The following is a 17,329-nucleotide window of genomic DNA, read 5'->3' on the forward strand; positions in this document are numbered from 1 at the left end:
TCTGCCCCTTCTAATTGGGTAACTTTGGGCAAGTGACTTAAACTCTCTGAACTCCAGTTTCCTGATGATAAGTTCAGGTCTCATAGGTCATTGTGAAGATACTTAATGGAATAACTATGAAGTCCTCAGCAAATACTTGGAAAATAGGATGTGACAGTAAATGGTAGCTGCTATTATTTATTACTATTCTCACTCAAGAAGAAGTTAGCTGAGCATCTGTCAGGGATCTTTGCAGGATGGAGGACCGAACTGGATGACTTAACACACGTCTGACTCAGATAGCGCTGGGGATGAAGCCCACCCCTCCCCCTATTGTAGTTTGCTCCTCTGAGCCTCAGTGTTCTCACCTATAAAAATGGGGTTACAAATATCTTATGGGAATTTTATAAGGATTAAATATAAAATTGCAGCACTAGATGTGAAAACATCTACACATAGTTTATTCATAATAGCTACTCAGGGATTTCAGAAATTGTTATTATCTATGCTGGAAGGCCTTAGATGAGGCACTGGGCTCCTAGGAGGGACCAAGAGCTCTCAGGGTAATAGGAGGCTGGTGAGGGTGGTGGCTGGACAGAGGTGTTAGCACCCTCACCTTTACTGAGCACCTGCCGAGGGTCAACCCTGTGCTGGGGACCCTGAGAAGCCTCCAGGTGCTGGCCCCAGGAGGTGCACAGGTTTGGCGGGGAGGCAGACGGGGGCCATGTAATGGGGTGGGAGCCCTCTTTGAAGGGTGAGGACGGTCGGACTAACTGTTGGTGTCTCTCCCAGGGCCGTGGTCTATACTCTCCCTGTTGGTGACCTACTTCCACAGGAGGATGCTGCTGTGGTTTCTTCTCATCTCTGCTCTGGATCTCGGGGCCTGGGGTGAGTTTCTTTCTCTGGGTCACAAGTGCTTTTGGCATCAGCCCCAGCCTGGTTTCATTTGGAAATCATCCTCTCCAGGGTCCTCACTCCTCCCCACCAGCTATGTTCCCCTTCAGAGCCTGGCTCAGGTGCCCCCACGCCCTGCTGAGATGGGCTCCCATCATTAGCAACCTCTCCAGCCTGTCCAGCACACCTTGGCTTCAGTGTCATGGTCAAGTACTTGTTCCTGATGATTTCACAGGACAGAATCTCAGAACCATGGTGGAGACCCTTAGCAACCTCATCCTAAAGACAGAGAAACAAGCCACATTGTGGCAGTGACTAGCCCAAGGTCATCCGACAGTTTTGGGGTGGCTGCAGAGTCTAGTGGCTGTCAACACAGCTCTGGGGTCAGACAGCCTGGGTTGGAATGCAAGTCCACAGCTTAAAACCCATATCGTCTTAGACAAATAACCTCTCTGAATCTCAGTTTCTCATCTGTATAGAGGAAGTAGTTGATTTGCTTTGCTTATCTCACAAAGTTGTTTTAAGCCACAAAGCTGATAGTGCCCTTGAAAATGCTTTGTACATTACAGAGCCAGCCTGTGAGAGGTGATGTGGGTGACATTGCTGGTTCTAGTGGCTATTGCCCCCATGACCTCTGGTACCGAATAGGCAGAGGGGGATGCGGCATGTTTGTGATGATTAATCCTCCATTAATCCTATCTAAAAAAATCTAGTTTGTGAGGGCAGTCACAACGATCTGTAAATTTCTGTGTTTCAAGAACCTTGTCTGGATCACTAGGTGCTTCATATATGAATACGTGTTAACGTGATGATGGCCATCTTGGTACATGACACTCTGATCTATTAATTTGTATACCAGTGAACTGGGAAAGGCAGAGCTGCTCAGATGAGGAGGCAGGAGAGACTGCACTGAGTCTGAAATGGAGGGAGGCTTGGGGAGGATGGGGAGAGTGAAGGTCTCATTGGGGCAGATGCGAGAAGCAGAGGTGGAGTGAGGCCAGATGCATCCGTGGTTTTCCTCTTCTTTGTTTCCTAGAGGAAGTCAGGTGACTTGGGGAGGCCCAGAGGCTGTTGGCTGGGGGGGCCAGGGGGGATGTGGAGCCTCTGCCTAAGAGCTGGTCCAGGTGTGTTCTCCGAGGACCAGCACCAAGTGCAGTGTTCCTTCCCAGGGGATTCCCCACAGTTGTCTTGGAATGAAACCCAAGCCAGAGGGCTGTCAGAGAAGCTTCTGGACCTGTTTGTTGGCATCTCACAGCTCATTCTCAAGGGTCGCAGTGGTGAGGCCGTTTGGGGGTGGCCTTGGGCTTCTTAGGGGGCCAGAAGTATTTCTCAGGACGTCACTATGGCTGGGCTGGGTGGGTGGGGTGGGGTGGAACCCCAACTATTCCCCTGGATTGTCCTGAGTCCTTAGGCAAAGCTGGGTTCTAGGAAAGAGACGAAACCCAGGGAGAAAAGACAAGGGTCCCAGTCCCCAGCTCTCAGGGTGGAAACACTGCATCCCTCAGAGAGCTCCTGGGAGCCCCCAAGTAAGGATAGTGAGGGAGAGCTGGGGAGGTCCTGGGTCCTCTGTGGGGCTCTCACGGCCCTGCCCACAGTGTATTTTCATCTGAAGGAGGGAGACCGTACTCAGTGTTCATGGGGCTTCCTGTTGGCTTTGCCAGGGAGAGTGAGGAGAGTGGTTTGAGGAGAGTGGCAGAGCTTTCCTCAGAGAGTCATGTTCTGAGGGGACAGCCGATGAAAGGCAAGTCAGACACTGGGGCAAATGCTAGTGGGCACCACGCATCCCGAGGCATCCATGCTGACGTGCTTCATGAAAAGTAGGCTCAGAACCTCGGGGTTGGGCGGGGGGTGCTGCTGGGACTGCTTTCTGCAGGCAGAGAAGAGGTAAGGATGGGCAGAGTCCTCCAGGGAAGTACAAGGAGGAAGTGTTTGGAGAACAAGGCCACTTGACTTCCCAGCCTGAGTGTGGAGTCTGCATGGGGATTCATTTTACCCTAAACAGGATATGGAGATGGGAAGGGGTGGCTGTGCTGATGCAGGCCTCCTCCTGGAGCCTCTCCCATCACAGAGGACCCAGGGTGGCCTGGACAGCCTGCGGCGGACACGGGCAGGACCTTAGCATGCCAGCCTGTGGTTCCCCCCGGAACCCCCCACCAGGTGCATCCACCGTTGTCTCCCGCAAGGAGTGGGGGTTGAGATTCCTGACCCGCAGGGCCCAGCTGACCCTGCCTGTGGCCTATCATGGACCAGCTTACGGAGGTAGAGTGCCAGGAGCAGAATGTGTGCAGCTGGAAGCTGCGGGGCCTGCAGTTCCGTTCAGTCTACAACACAGGCTGGTGCAATGTGGCCTACATGTAAGAGGCTGGTGGGGTCCCCGGAGCCCACATTCGAGTTATCCCTTTGGGGGGGGCCTCCTGCTCCCCCTTCTCTGTTTTTCTTAATTTCCCATTCATGTTGCTTTTCTAATGAATTAAAAAATGCTAAACAAACAAAATCCAAAATCCCCCAGGGGTCATGAGGAAGACAGCTCTGAGCCATGTATGTCGTTGTGGTCTTAGCCTCTGGGAGCTCCCGGAAAGAAGCAAGAGAGGTCTTGTAATAAGTACACTCGCCCCCTTGGAGCTCGAAGAATATTTCAGTTTACAAAGGTCTTTGCAAGTATTACTCAAGTAGGCTCTCCCAGTCACTCTGAGGAATGGGCAGGAGAAATATTACCACCCCTGTGTCACAGGTGAGGATGCTGCGGTCTGGAGAAGTTAGAGAATTTGCTCAAAGTCACTCAGCGAGGGAGCATGGACCCAGAACTATTCCCAGACCGCCTCCTAGTCCTGCCTTGTTCCACTTCTGCACACAGACAGGGCTTTTACCCCGAGATGTACCAGGTACCCTGAAGGGCCACCTCCTAGTGCGACTGGGATCCCATAGGAGATATCCCACTGGGGATGCAAGGAGGAGGGCCCCGTGTTAAAAGCAAATGTGTGAGGCAAGGAGATGCTTCCGTTGTGTATTGAGTACCCCGTCTGAGGATTATCTGTGGAGTGGAGGCCCACAACCTCCTCTTTTCCCCTCAAGAATCAGAATATATATGTATTTGTAGAAGAAGACAGAGAGAGAGGGAATGGTGCTCTCCCCACTGAATTCTAAAGACAAACATAAGTGCTTTCTGAATTATCCACTTTGGAAAGGATAACCCACATTTTCTTCTTGATTTATTTTTAGCTGCAAATAAGTAAAAGCAGCTTGAGGCCCCTGTTTTAGCCACCAGAGCTCCTGAGGGCCAGGGTGGGGGGTCTTCCCGTCTACCCTCTATGGATGCTGTGTTCACTACAGCTCAGCTGCTGTCCCTACCACTAGTGCCCCCACCGCCCCCCCCCATTGTCACTGCTGTGTTGTCTACTTCAGCCACTGCATCTCGAAGTCAGGTTTTTGCAGTGACAGTGTAAGAGTCTCCAGTTTGTACCTTGCAGCTGCTGTAGCCATAGGGGCTATTTTCACATTGAACTGACCAAAGGCTGCAGGGACAGAGCAGCCTGTTGAAAGTACTCCAGCAAAGCCAGGGACATGGCGGACACCCTGAGGCCCCAACCTGGTCCTCAGACCAATGTCAGCACAGGGTGGGAGGTCAGCCCTACTCCATTCTGGGTCTCTGGTGACTTCAGGGAAGTGTTCTTTCTGTGCTCAGCTTGCTGTGGAAATTCATGACCTATTAAGAGCTGAATATGGCAAGAGTTGTGAAAACATCAGTTTTGAAGACTGTAACTGGAAAGTGGAGGATGAGAAATTTATAATGAGGAAGAAAGAAAGGAGGAGGTAAAACAACAACAACAAAATAGATACATTGGCTTCAAAATATAAACTGAGAAAAGGAACATCCTAAACAAATTTCTGTGATAAAGAAGAGCTTAGGAATTCCTAAGGAGAAACTGAAGAAAAAGTGAACATAAAGGAATCCCTGAATTCAGGTTGATTGTTTTCAACGTTCAAGTGCTTGGTCCTATAATTTAAAAACATGACGAATGAATTCTCATGCCCTTGAAAAATGTCGAACTAATGTTCTCAGGTTCTTGAGAGTCACACATGTGAATTCCACTTTGAACCAAATGAGTATTTTAAAATGAGTTTCTGGGAAACACATGTAAACTAAGTCAAAACAAAATTTAAAATATATTCTCACATCTCTTGGAAGTCTAAAATGCGTTATCACCCTCCCTCCCACCGTCATGTCATTGAAGCATAGTATTTTTGAGCCTCTAGAACCCTTTTCCCTTCTGAGGATGGGTGTGAAGTTTCCTGTTACAGGAATTTGCCATTAAATCATGTTTCCTTGCCTGGCAGCTTCCTAGTTGGGGACAATGGCAGGGTGTACAAAGGTGTCGGCTGGAACATCCAAGGCATGCACGCCCAGGGCTACAACAGCGTCTCCTTGGGCCTCGCTTTCTTTGGCAATAAGCTAGGTAATGGTCATTCCCCTCTGTCCCTCTGCCAGGGAGTTGTCTACACTCTCTTCCTCTGCTCCGTTGTCTCAACACTCTTGTCTTTTCAGCCTCCATCATATTGTCCTCTTTGATGATGGCCCCTCTCTTGAAGTTCTTTTCTCCTTTGGATTCTATGACATGCATTTTTTGGTTCTCGTTCTCCTCTCTGGTCTGCACCCCTGTGAGACTGCTGAAGCCACCACTGACACTGCTTGAGTTCACAGTTATTGCCGTCACTTCTGGAGTCTGAAGTTGACCCTGAGGCTGGGGCTTCAGAGGCAGGAAAACATGGCTTCTCTCTTCCTCCAGCATCTCCCATTGGTAGAACCCAAGCAGTGGCCAGCAAGCAAGTCTGGGAAATGTAGTTTGCAGGTTTCCAGCCCCCTGCAGAACAAAGGAGAGCACAGAGCAGGAATGGAATTAAGAGCCAATAGATAAATAGCCGGCACTTGCCAGGACCCTTATCTGCCAACTGGGGCTAGTAATAGCATTTATCTCAGAGGTTTTCTGTGAGGATTACATGAGTTAATGGATGTAAAGAGCACTTGGCCACGTGTCTGATTGTAGAGGCTACTAGGTAAATACTGTCACCCTTTTCACCATGCTGGGGCATTCCTGACTTGGTCAGGTGGGCCTCCCTCTGTATGCAGCTTTCACTGTCTCCCAGTGATTCCACCTAGAGATGGAGAGGATAAAGTTTAGTTTGGCACTTGCAAGAGGTCACCAACTTAGTTTCTAAGAGCTGTGTGCAAGTACTTCCTTGCCTTTCAGCTCCTCTGTGCTGGCTACTGGGCCAGTTTCTGCTCTTCCCACCCATGAATTATTCAGGCTCAGGTGGTCATCTTGTCTTCCCTCCAGGTCTAGACCATGTTGGAGCTTCTTGCTGACAGTTCTGTGCTCCATGTCATCCTCTTTCAGGCAGCAGGCCCAGCCCTGCTGCCTTATCAGCCGCAGAGGATCTGATCTTCTATGCCATAAAGAAGGGTCACATGTCACTCAGGTATATTCAGCCACTTCTCTTGAAAGAAGAGAGCTGCTTGGTCCCTCAACAGCCACTGATGCCCAGGAAAGGTAAAGCTCCTCAGTCCTGCCTCACCCTCCTCCCAGTTACCACCCAACTACAGCAGGGAATGCTTTTTCTTACTGGTGTTCATTGGTTTCTTGGACCAAGAACATCTCATGCTGAGATCCGGAAAATTCTGAGAGGGCCCCTTGCTGGCCTCCTCTCCTTTCCACTAGAACCATATGGCCATGGAACCATACTTGACATAAATATATATGTACACACATTTTCACTCAATTAGCAAATATTTATGGAATACCAGCCACTCTTCCAGGTACTGAGGATGCAGCAGTGAACAAAACAGAGACAACTGCACATTTCAGTGGAGAAAGATAGAAGATGAAGACGTCAAAAAGTCAAATATGTATGATGTCAAATGGCATGAGGACTATGGAGAAGAATAGAGCATGAAAATGGGGTGGGGTAAACATATATACATATTTGTGTATATTACATGAATACACATAGACATACACAATCTCTGTCACACACACATGTACACACATACACAGACACATTTCTAAATGCAAAAACAAGCCAAATTTCAATATGACCACAGCACTGAGAAAAACTTGAATTCACAGATTACACTGACATGAGTATGAATATTCCAAGAAGTGGGGTAATGAAAATTATGCACTATTTTGGAATGAACAAGCAGCAACCTAAAACCAGTACAATTATAAGCACTTTCAGAAGTTTAACACTCTCTGCTAGAGTGGACCTTTTCTTGGACTCAAGGATACTTTTTTTTTTGCGGTACGCGGGCCTCTCACTGTTGTGGCCTCTCCCGTTGCGGAGCACAGGCTCCGGACGCGCAGGCTCAGCGGCCATGGCTCACGGGCCCAGCTGCTCCGCGGCATATGGGATCCTCCCAGACCAGGGCACGAACCCGTATCCCCTGCATCGGCAGGAGGACTCTCAACCACTGTGCCACCAGGGAAGCCCTCAAGGATACTTTTTATTAAGCTTTCTTAGTTGTAAATCTCTAAATGATGTTTCTCTTGCTTTCAGACAGGTGCTATCTTCAATAATGATAACTCTGACATTTGTAGAGTTCTTTAGAGATTTCAAATTATTTCCATATGTGTGTGATAAGTTCAGAGAGTCAGCTGATTTCTGCATATGGGCCCTGTTACATAAGTACACACACCTGCATTTAGTTGCAATGCATATTCAAGCATGTAGGTATACTTTATTTTTTGAATAAAATGGCGATGCCTCTGTATGACCAACAGTCCTTTCTCTTCTGTTCACATGCTGGTTTCCATAGTTGTTATCAGAACCTGCTGAATTTGCCTCTGCCCCTTGCTCCAGCCACCTGGCCCAGACAATTGCTATCAGGACCTTCCCAGAATCTCACAGAATCCCACATGTTAGGATGTGCCAGTGGGTGTCAGAGGTTAGGGAAATTGAGGAGTAACCAGCCTGCAGTTGTGAGATTGTCCACATGTGGGCCCAGGTGAATTCCCATCGCCTTGGTTTTTCCCCTCACCACAGCTTGCCCCAATATCATGACAAGGTCAGCTTGGAAAGCCAGGCAGACACACTGCCCTACAATGAACCTTCCGGCCAAATATGTCATCATCATCCACACCGTTGGGGCGACCTGCAACATATCCATGGACTGCCGGATCTGTGTCTGAGATATACAGTCCTATCACATGGACACACAGAACTTCTGTGACATCGGATATCAGTAAGTGGGATTGGTGGAAACTTGACCCTCCTTTTCTTCAGGGCTGTAGGAAGGAAGCCTCGGGGAGGGAGCCAATATTTACCGAGCTCTTCCTTTGTGCCAGGTGCTTTACATAAGACATCATATTTTTATTTGTGCAAGTTTCTGGACTGAGCATCCTTCATTTTTAATTTTTTTATTTTTGGCCACGCCACATGGCATGTGGGATCTTAGTTCCCTGACCAGGGATTGAACCCACATCTCCTGTAGTAGAAACGTGGAATCTTAACCACTGGACTGCCAGGGAAATCCCTGGACTGAGCAACCTTCAGAGCATAGCAGGGTTGGTTATCTCCTGTGGGTGTGTTCTCCACGAGTGGTTGGGAAGACTCTGAAAAGAAGACTTAAAACAACAGTGATAAAGCAAGAGTGTGAGACCATTGTGGGAGGCCATTGAAGGACTGTGCCTTTTTAATGCAATCTCTTCCAACCAGCCAGAGACACAGACCCTGTTTACCACTACCCCCATCTGGCCCAACCCCAAACTTGCTGTCTCTGATGTTAAAATCCTGCAATACCTCTGGTATTGTTAACTCCATTTATAGACACAGGAATCTTTACTTTCTGGACCTCTTTTGCCTCCTCTCTACAGTAGGGACAACAATACTTTATCTATTTAAATATATAGAGTGAAATAAAAAACATGTTCTCTTTTGGTTCCTTTTTTAAAAAATTTAATTTAATTTATTTTTTATATAGCAGGTTCTTATTAGTTATCCATTTTATACATATTAGTGTATATATGTCAATCCCAATCTCCCAATTCATCACACCACCATCACCACCCCCCACCACTTTCCCCCCTTGGAGTCCATACGTTTGTTCTCTACATCTGTGTCTCACTACCTGCCTTTCAAACCGGTTCATCTGTACCATTTTTCTAGGTTCCACATATATGCGTTAATATACGATATTTCTTTTTCTCTTTCTGACTTACTTCGCTCTGTATGACAGACTCTAGATCCATCCACTTCTCTGCAAATGACCCAATTTTGTTCCTTTTTATGGCTGAGTAATATTCCATTATATGTATGTACCACAACTTATTTATCCATTCATCTGTTGATGAGCACTTAGGTTGTTTCCATGACCTGGCTATTGTAAATAGTACTGCAATGAACATTGGGGTGCATGTGTCTTTTTGATTTATGGTTTTCTCAGGGTATATGCCCAGTAGTGGGATTGCTGGGTCATATGGTAATTCTATTTTTAGTTTTTTAAGGAACCTCCATACTGTTTTCCATAATGGCTGTATCAATTTACATTCCCACCAACAGTGCAAGAGGGTTCCCTTTTCTCCACGCCCTCTCCAGCATTTGTTGTTTGTAGATTTTCTGATCATGCCCATTCTAACTGGTGTGAGGTGATACCTCATTGTAGTTTTGATTTGCATTTCTCTCATAATTAGTGATGTTGAGCAGGTTTTCATGTGCTTCTTGGCCATCTGTATGTCTTCTTTGGAGAAATGTCTATTTAGGTCTGTTGCCCATTTTTGGATTGGGTTTGTTTTCTTAACATTGAGCTACATGAGCTGGTTATATATTTTGGAGATTAATCCTTTGTCCGTTGATTTGTTTGCAAATATTTTCTTCCATTCTGAGGGTTGTCTTTTTGTCTTGTTTGTAGTTTCCTTTGCTTTGCAAAAGCTTTTAAGTTTCATTAGGTCCCATTTGTTTATTTTTGTTTTTATTTCCATTTCTTTAGGAGATGGATCAAAGAAGATCTTGCTGTGATTTATGTCAAAGAGTGTTCTTCATAGGTTTTCCTCTAAGAGTTTTATAGTGTCTGGTCTTACATTTAGGTCTCCAACCCATTTTGAGTTTATTTTTGTGTATGGTGTTAGGGAGTGCTCTAATTTCATTCTTTTACATGTTTTCCCAGCACCACTTATTGAAGAGAATGTCTTTTCTCCATTGTATATCCTTGCCTCCTTTGTCATAGATTAGTTGAACGTAGGTGCATGGATTTAAGTCTGGGCTTTCTATCCTGTTCCATTGATCTATATTTCTGTTTTTTGTGCCAGTACCATACTCTTTCGATTACTGTATCTTTGTAGTATAGTCTGAAGTCAGGGAGTCTAATTCCTCCAACTCCATTTTTTCCCCTCAAGACTCCTTTGGCTATTCGGAGTCTATTTTGTCTCCATACAAATTTTAAGAGTTTTTGTTCTGGTTCTGTAAAAAATGCCATTTGTAATTTGATAGGGATTGCACTGAATCTGTAGATCGCTTTGTGTAGTATAGTCATTTTCACAATATTGATTCTTCCAATCCAAGAACATGGTATATCTCTCCATCTGTTTGTATCATCTTTAATTTCTTTCATCAGTGTCGTATAGTTTTCTGCCTACAGGTCTTTTGTCTCCTTAGGTAGGTTTATTCCTAGGTATTTTATTCTTTTTGTTGCAGTGGTAAATGGAAGTGCTTCCATAATTTCTCTTTCAGATTTTGCATCATTAGTGTATAGGAATGCAAGAGCTTTCTGGGCATTAATTTTGTATCCTGAAACTTTACCAAATTCATTGATTAGCTCTAGTAGTTTTCTGGTAGCATCTTTAGGATTCTCTATGTATAGTATCATGTCATCTGCAAACAGTGACAGCTTTACTTCTTTTCTGATTTGGATTCCTTTTATTTCTATTTCTTCTCTGATTGCTGTAGCTAAAACTTCCAAAACAATGTTGAATAAGAGTGGTGAGAGTGGGCAACCTTGTCTTGTTCCTGATCTTAGTGGAAACGGTTTCAGTTTTGCACCATTGAAGACGATGTTGTCTATGGGTTTGTCATATATGGCCTTTATTATGTTGAGATAAGTTCCCTCTATGCCTACTTTCTGCAGGGTTTTTATCATAAATCGGTGTTGAATTTTGTCGAAAGCTTTTTCTGCATCTATTGAGATGATCATATGGTTTTTATTCTTCAGTTTGTCAATATGGTGTATCACATTGATTGATTTGTGTATATTGAAGAATCCTTGTATTCCCGGGATAAACCCCACTTAATCATGGTGTATGATCCTTTTAATGTGCTGTTGGATTCTGTTTGCTAGTATTTTGTTGAGGATTGTTGCATCAATATTCATCAGTGATATTGACCTGTAGTTTTATTTCTTTGTGACATCTTCGTCTGGTTTTGGTATCAGGGTTATGGTGGCCTCATAGAATGAGTTTGGGAGTGTTCCTACCTCTGCAAAGTTTTGGAAGAGTTTGAGAAGGATGGGTGTTAGCTCTTCTCTAAATGTTTGATAGTGTTTGCCTGTGAAGCCATCTGTTCCTGGACTTTTGTTTGTTGGAAGATTTTTAATCACAGTTTCAATTTCATTACTTGTGATTGGTCTGTTCATATTTTCTATTTCTTCCTTGTTCAGTCTTGGAAGGTTATACCTTTCTGAAAACTTGTCCATTTCTTCCAGCTTGTCCATTTTATTGGCATAGAGTTGCTTGTAGTCTCTTAGGATGCTTTGTATTTCTGCAGTGTCCATTGTGACTTCTCCTTTTTCATTTCTAATTTTATTGATTTGAGTCCTCTCCCTCTTTTTGTTGATGAGTCTGGCTAATGGTTTATCAATTTTGTTTATATTCTCAAAGAAGCAGCTTTTGGTTTTATTGATCTTTGCTATTGTTTTCTTTGTTTCTATTTCATTTATTTCTGCAATGATCTTTATGATTTCTTTCCTTCTGCTTACTTTGGGTTTTGTTTGTTCTTCTTACTCTAGTTCTTTTAGGGGTGAGGTTAGATTGTTTATTTGAGATTTTCTTGTTTTTTGAGGTAGGCTTGTTTGCTATAAACTTCCCTCTTAGAACTGCTTTTGCTGCATCCCATAGGTTTTGGATTGTCATGTTTCATTGTCAGTTGTCTCTAGGTATTTTCTGATTTCCTCTTTGATTTCTTCAGTGATATCTTTGTTATTTAGTAATGTGTTGTTTAACCTGCAGGTGTTTGTGTGTTTTACGTTTTATTCTGCTGTAATTGATTTCTAATCTCATAGCGTTGTGGTCAGAAAAGATGCTTGATATGATTTCAATTTTCTTAAATTTACTGAGGCTTGATTTGTGACCCAAGATGTGATCTATCCTGGAGAATGTTCTGTGTGCACTTGAGGAGAAAGTGTAATCTGCTGTTTTTGGATGGAATGACCTATAAATATCGATTAAATCTATCTGATCTATTGTGTCATTTAAAGCTTGCATTTCCTTTTTAATTTTCTGTTTGAATGATCTGTCCATTGGTGTAAGTGAGGTGTTGAAGTCTCCCACTATTATTGTGTTACTGACAATTTCCTCTTTTATGGCTGTTAGCAGTTGCCTTATGTATTGAGGTGCTCCTATGTTGGGTGCATATATATGTATAATTGTGATATCTTCTTCTTGGATTGATCCCTTGATCATTATGTAGTGTCCTTCCTTGTCTCTTGTAACATTCTTTATTTTAAAGTCTATTTTATCTGATATGAGTATTGCTACTCCAGCTTTCTTTTGATTTCCGTTTGCATGGGATATGTTTTTCCATCCCCTCACTTTCAGTCTGTATGTGTCCTTAGGTCTGAAGTGGGTCTCTTGTAGGCAACATATATATAGGGTTTTTTTGTATCCATTCAACAAGCCCGTGTCTTTTGGTTGGAGCATTTAATCCATTCATGTTTAAGGTAATTATCAATATGTATGTTCCTATTACCATTTTCTTAATTGTTATGGGTTTGTTTTTGTACGTCCTTTTCTCCTCTTGTGTTTCCCACTTAGAGAAGTTCCTTTAGCATTTGTTGTAGAGCTGGTTTGGTGGTGCTGAATTCTCTTAGCTTTTGCTTGTCTGTAAAGCTTTTGATTTCTCCATCGAATCTGAATGAGATCCTTGCCAGGTAGAGTAATCTTAGTTGTAGATTCTTCCCTTTCATCACTTTAAATCTGTCATGCCATTCCCTTCTGGCTTGTAGATTTTCTGCTGAGAAATCAATTGTTAACATTATTGGAGTTCCCTTGTATGGTATTTTTTGTTTTTTCCTTGTTGCTTTCAATAATTTTTCTTTGTCTTTAATTTTTGTCAGTTTGATTACCATGTATCTCAGCATGTTTCTCTTTGGATTTATCTTCTCTGGGATTCTCTGCACCGCCTGGACTTGGGTAGCTATTTTCTTTCCTATGTTAGGGAAGTTTTCAACTATAATCTCTTCAAATATTTTCTTGGGTTCTTTCTCTCTCTCTTCTTCTTCTGGGACCCCTATAATGCTAATGTTGTTGCATTTAATGTTGTCCCAGAGGTCTCTTAGGCTGTCTTTATTTCTTTTCATTCTTTTTTCTTCATTCTGTTCCATGGCAGTGAATTCCACCATTCTGTCTTCCAGGTCACTTATCCATTCTTCTGCCTCAGTTATTCTGCTATTGATTCCTTCTAGTGTATTTTTCATTTCAGTTATTGTATTGTTCATCTCTGTTTGTTCTTTAATTCTTCTAGGTGTTTGTTAAACATTTCTTACATCTTCTCAATCTTTGCCTCCATTCTTTTTCTGAGGTCCTGGATCATCTTCACTATCATTATTCTGAATTCTTTTTCTGGAAGATTTTCTATCTCCACTCATTTAGTTGTTTTTCTGGGGTTTTATCTTGTTCCTTCATCTGGTACAATGTCCTCTGCCTTTTCATTTTGTCTATCTTTCTGTGAATGTGGTTTTCCTTCTACGGGCTGCAGGATTGTAGCTCTTCTTGCTTCTGCTGTCTGCCCCCTGGTGGATCTTAACTCTGTTCTTAATTATCTTCCCTCTCTTAGTGCTTTTATGTGCACATGATGCAGTCCACACTGTGAGTGTGCATCTTCTGGTACCATGGCCCCTTAGCCCTTCAAGTTAGCTTTGGTATGCTGGCCTGTTACTGAAGCTGGCACATGGAGATAGCATTGTATTTATATAGTAAGCCAAATAGAAATTGTATAAGGACTTTTCTGATGGATGCACGGCTTGTGAAGGGTGGATGGAGCTTCACGATCCATACACTTCTGGTGTTTGAGGATGTTAAAGGTGTGTTGCTGCTTAAAACCACACGGAATCTTAGTTTAGATTCTAGTTCCTATGAAGCCAGGGATGCTTGTTTAACCCTTTTGGTTTTCTATTCTGTCAAGTTTAGGTAATAATGAAATTTTCTGTATTGGTATTTAAAGGAAAAAGAGAGGGAGAACTTACAATGTTACACATAAATTGAAATATAAAATACCCACCTATTTTCATGCTGAGTAAGCTTAAGGCAACTAATATTGCCCCTCCTTAGGGAGGTCTTCATCTGTAGATGGGTGGGAATGAGATGAGGGAGAGTCACCAGGGAACTGACATGAGGTGGTCATGGGCTGTGGACCTCAGGGCTTAACTCTGTCTGAAATGTCCTCCTCCGCCTCCTCCATTTCTTTGCCTTGTCAAGTTCTATTCACCCTTCAGTTCCCAGTCTAAATGTTATGTGTTCAGAGATGAACCCACCCTCACCCCTCCTCCCCCACAGCTATACACTCATTCATAAACTTGCCCCTTTCCAGCACTTCACGATTTGGAACTGTATCTTTAATTCTGCTGTTATTTTATACCTGTCTTCCTCACTAGACCTCCCCAGTGTACCCCCAGCTCCTGGGATGATGTCGGTACACTAGCACATAATAGTAGCCCAATAAATATTTGTGGAATGAATGAATGTCCTCAGTATCTTTTCTGCAACTGTGGGGTTGAATCAGGTGACCTGGGCGTTTTCCACATCTGAGATGCCTTGGGGTCTGAGGGTCCCAGTAAGGGCTCTGAGTCCTGTGGCTCTTGGGGTGGAGGGTGGGTGAAGGAACAGCAGCAGAAGGGAGCTGGAGTCCCACCCTGGTTGGGCCAGTAGGTGGTGCAGGTGAGCTGGCTCCCTGGCCGGGGCTGGGGGCTGGGGAGTCACAGGTGGGTGTGGGGTTGGAGCACCTTTGCCAGAGCTGAATACCTGGACCTGCTGGGTGAGGAGGCGGGGTGCCTAGCTGGTGCAGGTACAGGAAGGAAGGGAGAATGCCTGGAGATGCAAACATGTTGGGGCACTGGCTGCAGGGGTATGTTGGGTGTTGGAGTCCTGGTACTTCTGGCAATAAAACCACTCTTGGCACATCAGCATGTAGAGTGGCAAGGCAGCCTCTCCTGAGACTTGGAGATCCGAGAGGAGCCCCGCCCCGCCTCCCAGAGGGGTTTCCAGTGCTGCCTTGAGACAAGTCTCCTACTTGCTCTTGGTCAGCTCCTGCTCCCACTGTTCTCACAAATAGTCTCACATTTCACTTCCTTCCTCAAGCTTCCATCCCAACCCTCTTACTCTCAGCAGAGAAAATTGGGGCCCATCCATCAAGACCTCTCTCAACATCCTGTGACCTTGCAAATGTTCCTGCAACCATATTCCCACATGCAGTTCTTCATATTTTTTCTTTCTTCACATCAGCCTCAGAAGGTGATGAGTCCCCTCTTCTGTTAAGGTCCAGCTCTTTGCTTCTTCCTTTAATTACCTTCTGTTCATGGTCTTTTGGGATCTCTCTTTTAACTCATCACCTTTACCTCTCAAATTAATATTTATGGCCAAAACACCTTTCCTTAACACTAGGTTAAAATTCTAACTCTGGTCGTATCTCCACTTGGCTATCTAGTAGCATTGACAACTTTGATGTGTAAATCTGAGCTCCTGGTCGTTCCTCTGAAACTGCTCACACTGCTGTCTTCCCCAGCTCAGCAAGTGGATGCCATGCTTCTAGTTGCCCAGGCCCAAAATCCCTGGGGCCATCACTGACTCCTTTTTTTCTCTCATTCCCCTCACCCGGCTGGCTCTCCCTTCAAAATATATTCAGAATTCAGCTGCTTCTCAGCATCTCCCTGGCTACCATGCTGGTTCCATGCATCATCATCTATCACTTGAAATGCTACGATGGCCTCCTAATTGGACTCCCTGATTCTGCCATCCCCCAGGCCTGGAGGAGGACAGGCTCCTATTCTCAACACAGGAGCTAGAGAGAAACTGTTAAGATCCAACCAAGTCAGATCATGTCTTTCTTCTACTCAGAACCCTCTGATGGTTTCTCTCCCATGTCACTCAGAGTAAGAGCCAAAGTCCTTACTCTGGCCTGAAAGGTCCTACTCAATCTTGCTCCTCGTTTTGCCTCTGACCGTATCTCCTACTATTTCTCCCCTCTCTTGCTGTGCTCCAGCCTCACTAGCCTCCCCCTGCACCTCCAGCACACTCTACCTTCAGTGAGCTTGTTTCATACATTTGTAATACAGTTAGATGAAAGAAAATACATCCTGTGTTCTATCTTGGAACTGTGCCTACCTCCTAAATGATTTAAAAAATGTTTGCATGCATTTAGGATCATTCTTTGTGCTGTATGGTTCAATGGGTTTTGCCAAGTGCACAGTCAAGTTTCATAATTGCAATGTCATGCAGAGTAGTTTCACTTCCCTAAAAATCCTTTGTGGTTCACCTACTCAACACCGCCCCCCCCCCCCCGCTGCCAAAGAAGCCCTGAACCCCTGGCAACCATTGATCTTTTTACTGTCTGTATAGTTTTGTCTTTTTCAGAATGTCATATAATTGGAAGCATACAGTATATAGCCCTTTCAGACTGTCTTCTTTCCCTTATTAATATACATTTAAAGTCAGCCATGTCTTCTCCTGGCTTGATAGCTTGTTTCTTTTTAATTGCTGAATAATATTCCATTGTACGGACGTACCACAGATTGTTTAACTGTTCACCTATTGAAGGACATCTTGGTTGCTTCCAGTTTTTGCTGATTATGAACAAAGCTGCTGTAAATACTTCCATGCAAATTTTTGTGTGAATATGTTTTCAAGTCAATTTGTATAGATCCCTAGATGCATGATTGCTAGATAAAATGGTAAGACTATGTTTAACTCTGTAAGAAACTGCCAAACTATCTTCCAAAAGAACTATATCATTTTGTGTTCCCAATGCGTTCAGCAATGAGTGAAAATTCCTGTTGCTCCACATCCTCACTAGCTTAGTTTTTTGGATTCTAGACATTCCAATAGGTGTGTAGTGGTATCTCACTCTAATTTTAGCTTGCTATTCCCTAATGACAAATGATAGCATCTTTTCATATGCTTATTTGTCATCTGTATCTCTTTTTTTGTGCAAAGTCTGTTTAGGTATTTTGTCCATTTTAAAATTGGATTGTTTGTTTTCTTGT

At 44.0% G+C, this 17,329-nt stretch overlaps 1 protein-coding gene across 1 annotated transcript; it reads left to right on the plus strand.

Moving 5' to 3' along the window:
* The first annotated feature begins 818 nt into the window (after positions 1-818).
* Positions 819-8,114, plus strand: LOC132515457 (peptidoglycan recognition protein 3-like). Its single transcript, XM_060141872.1, is given in 7 exon segments — positions 819-867; positions 2,043-2,150; positions 3,031-3,112; positions 3,114-3,227; positions 5,209-5,327; positions 6,267-6,419; positions 7,912-8,114. Coding segments are annotated over 7 exon segments (828 nt in total).
* The last annotated feature ends 9,215 nt before the right edge of the window (positions 8,115-17,329 follow it).

This window comes from Lagenorhynchus albirostris, chromosome 2 (assembly GCF_949774975.1).
Source record: "Lagenorhynchus albirostris chromosome 2, mLagAlb1.1, whole genome shotgun sequence".
Classification (NCBI taxonomy): Eukaryota; Metazoa; Chordata; class Mammalia; order Artiodactyla; family Delphinidae; genus Lagenorhynchus; species Lagenorhynchus albirostris.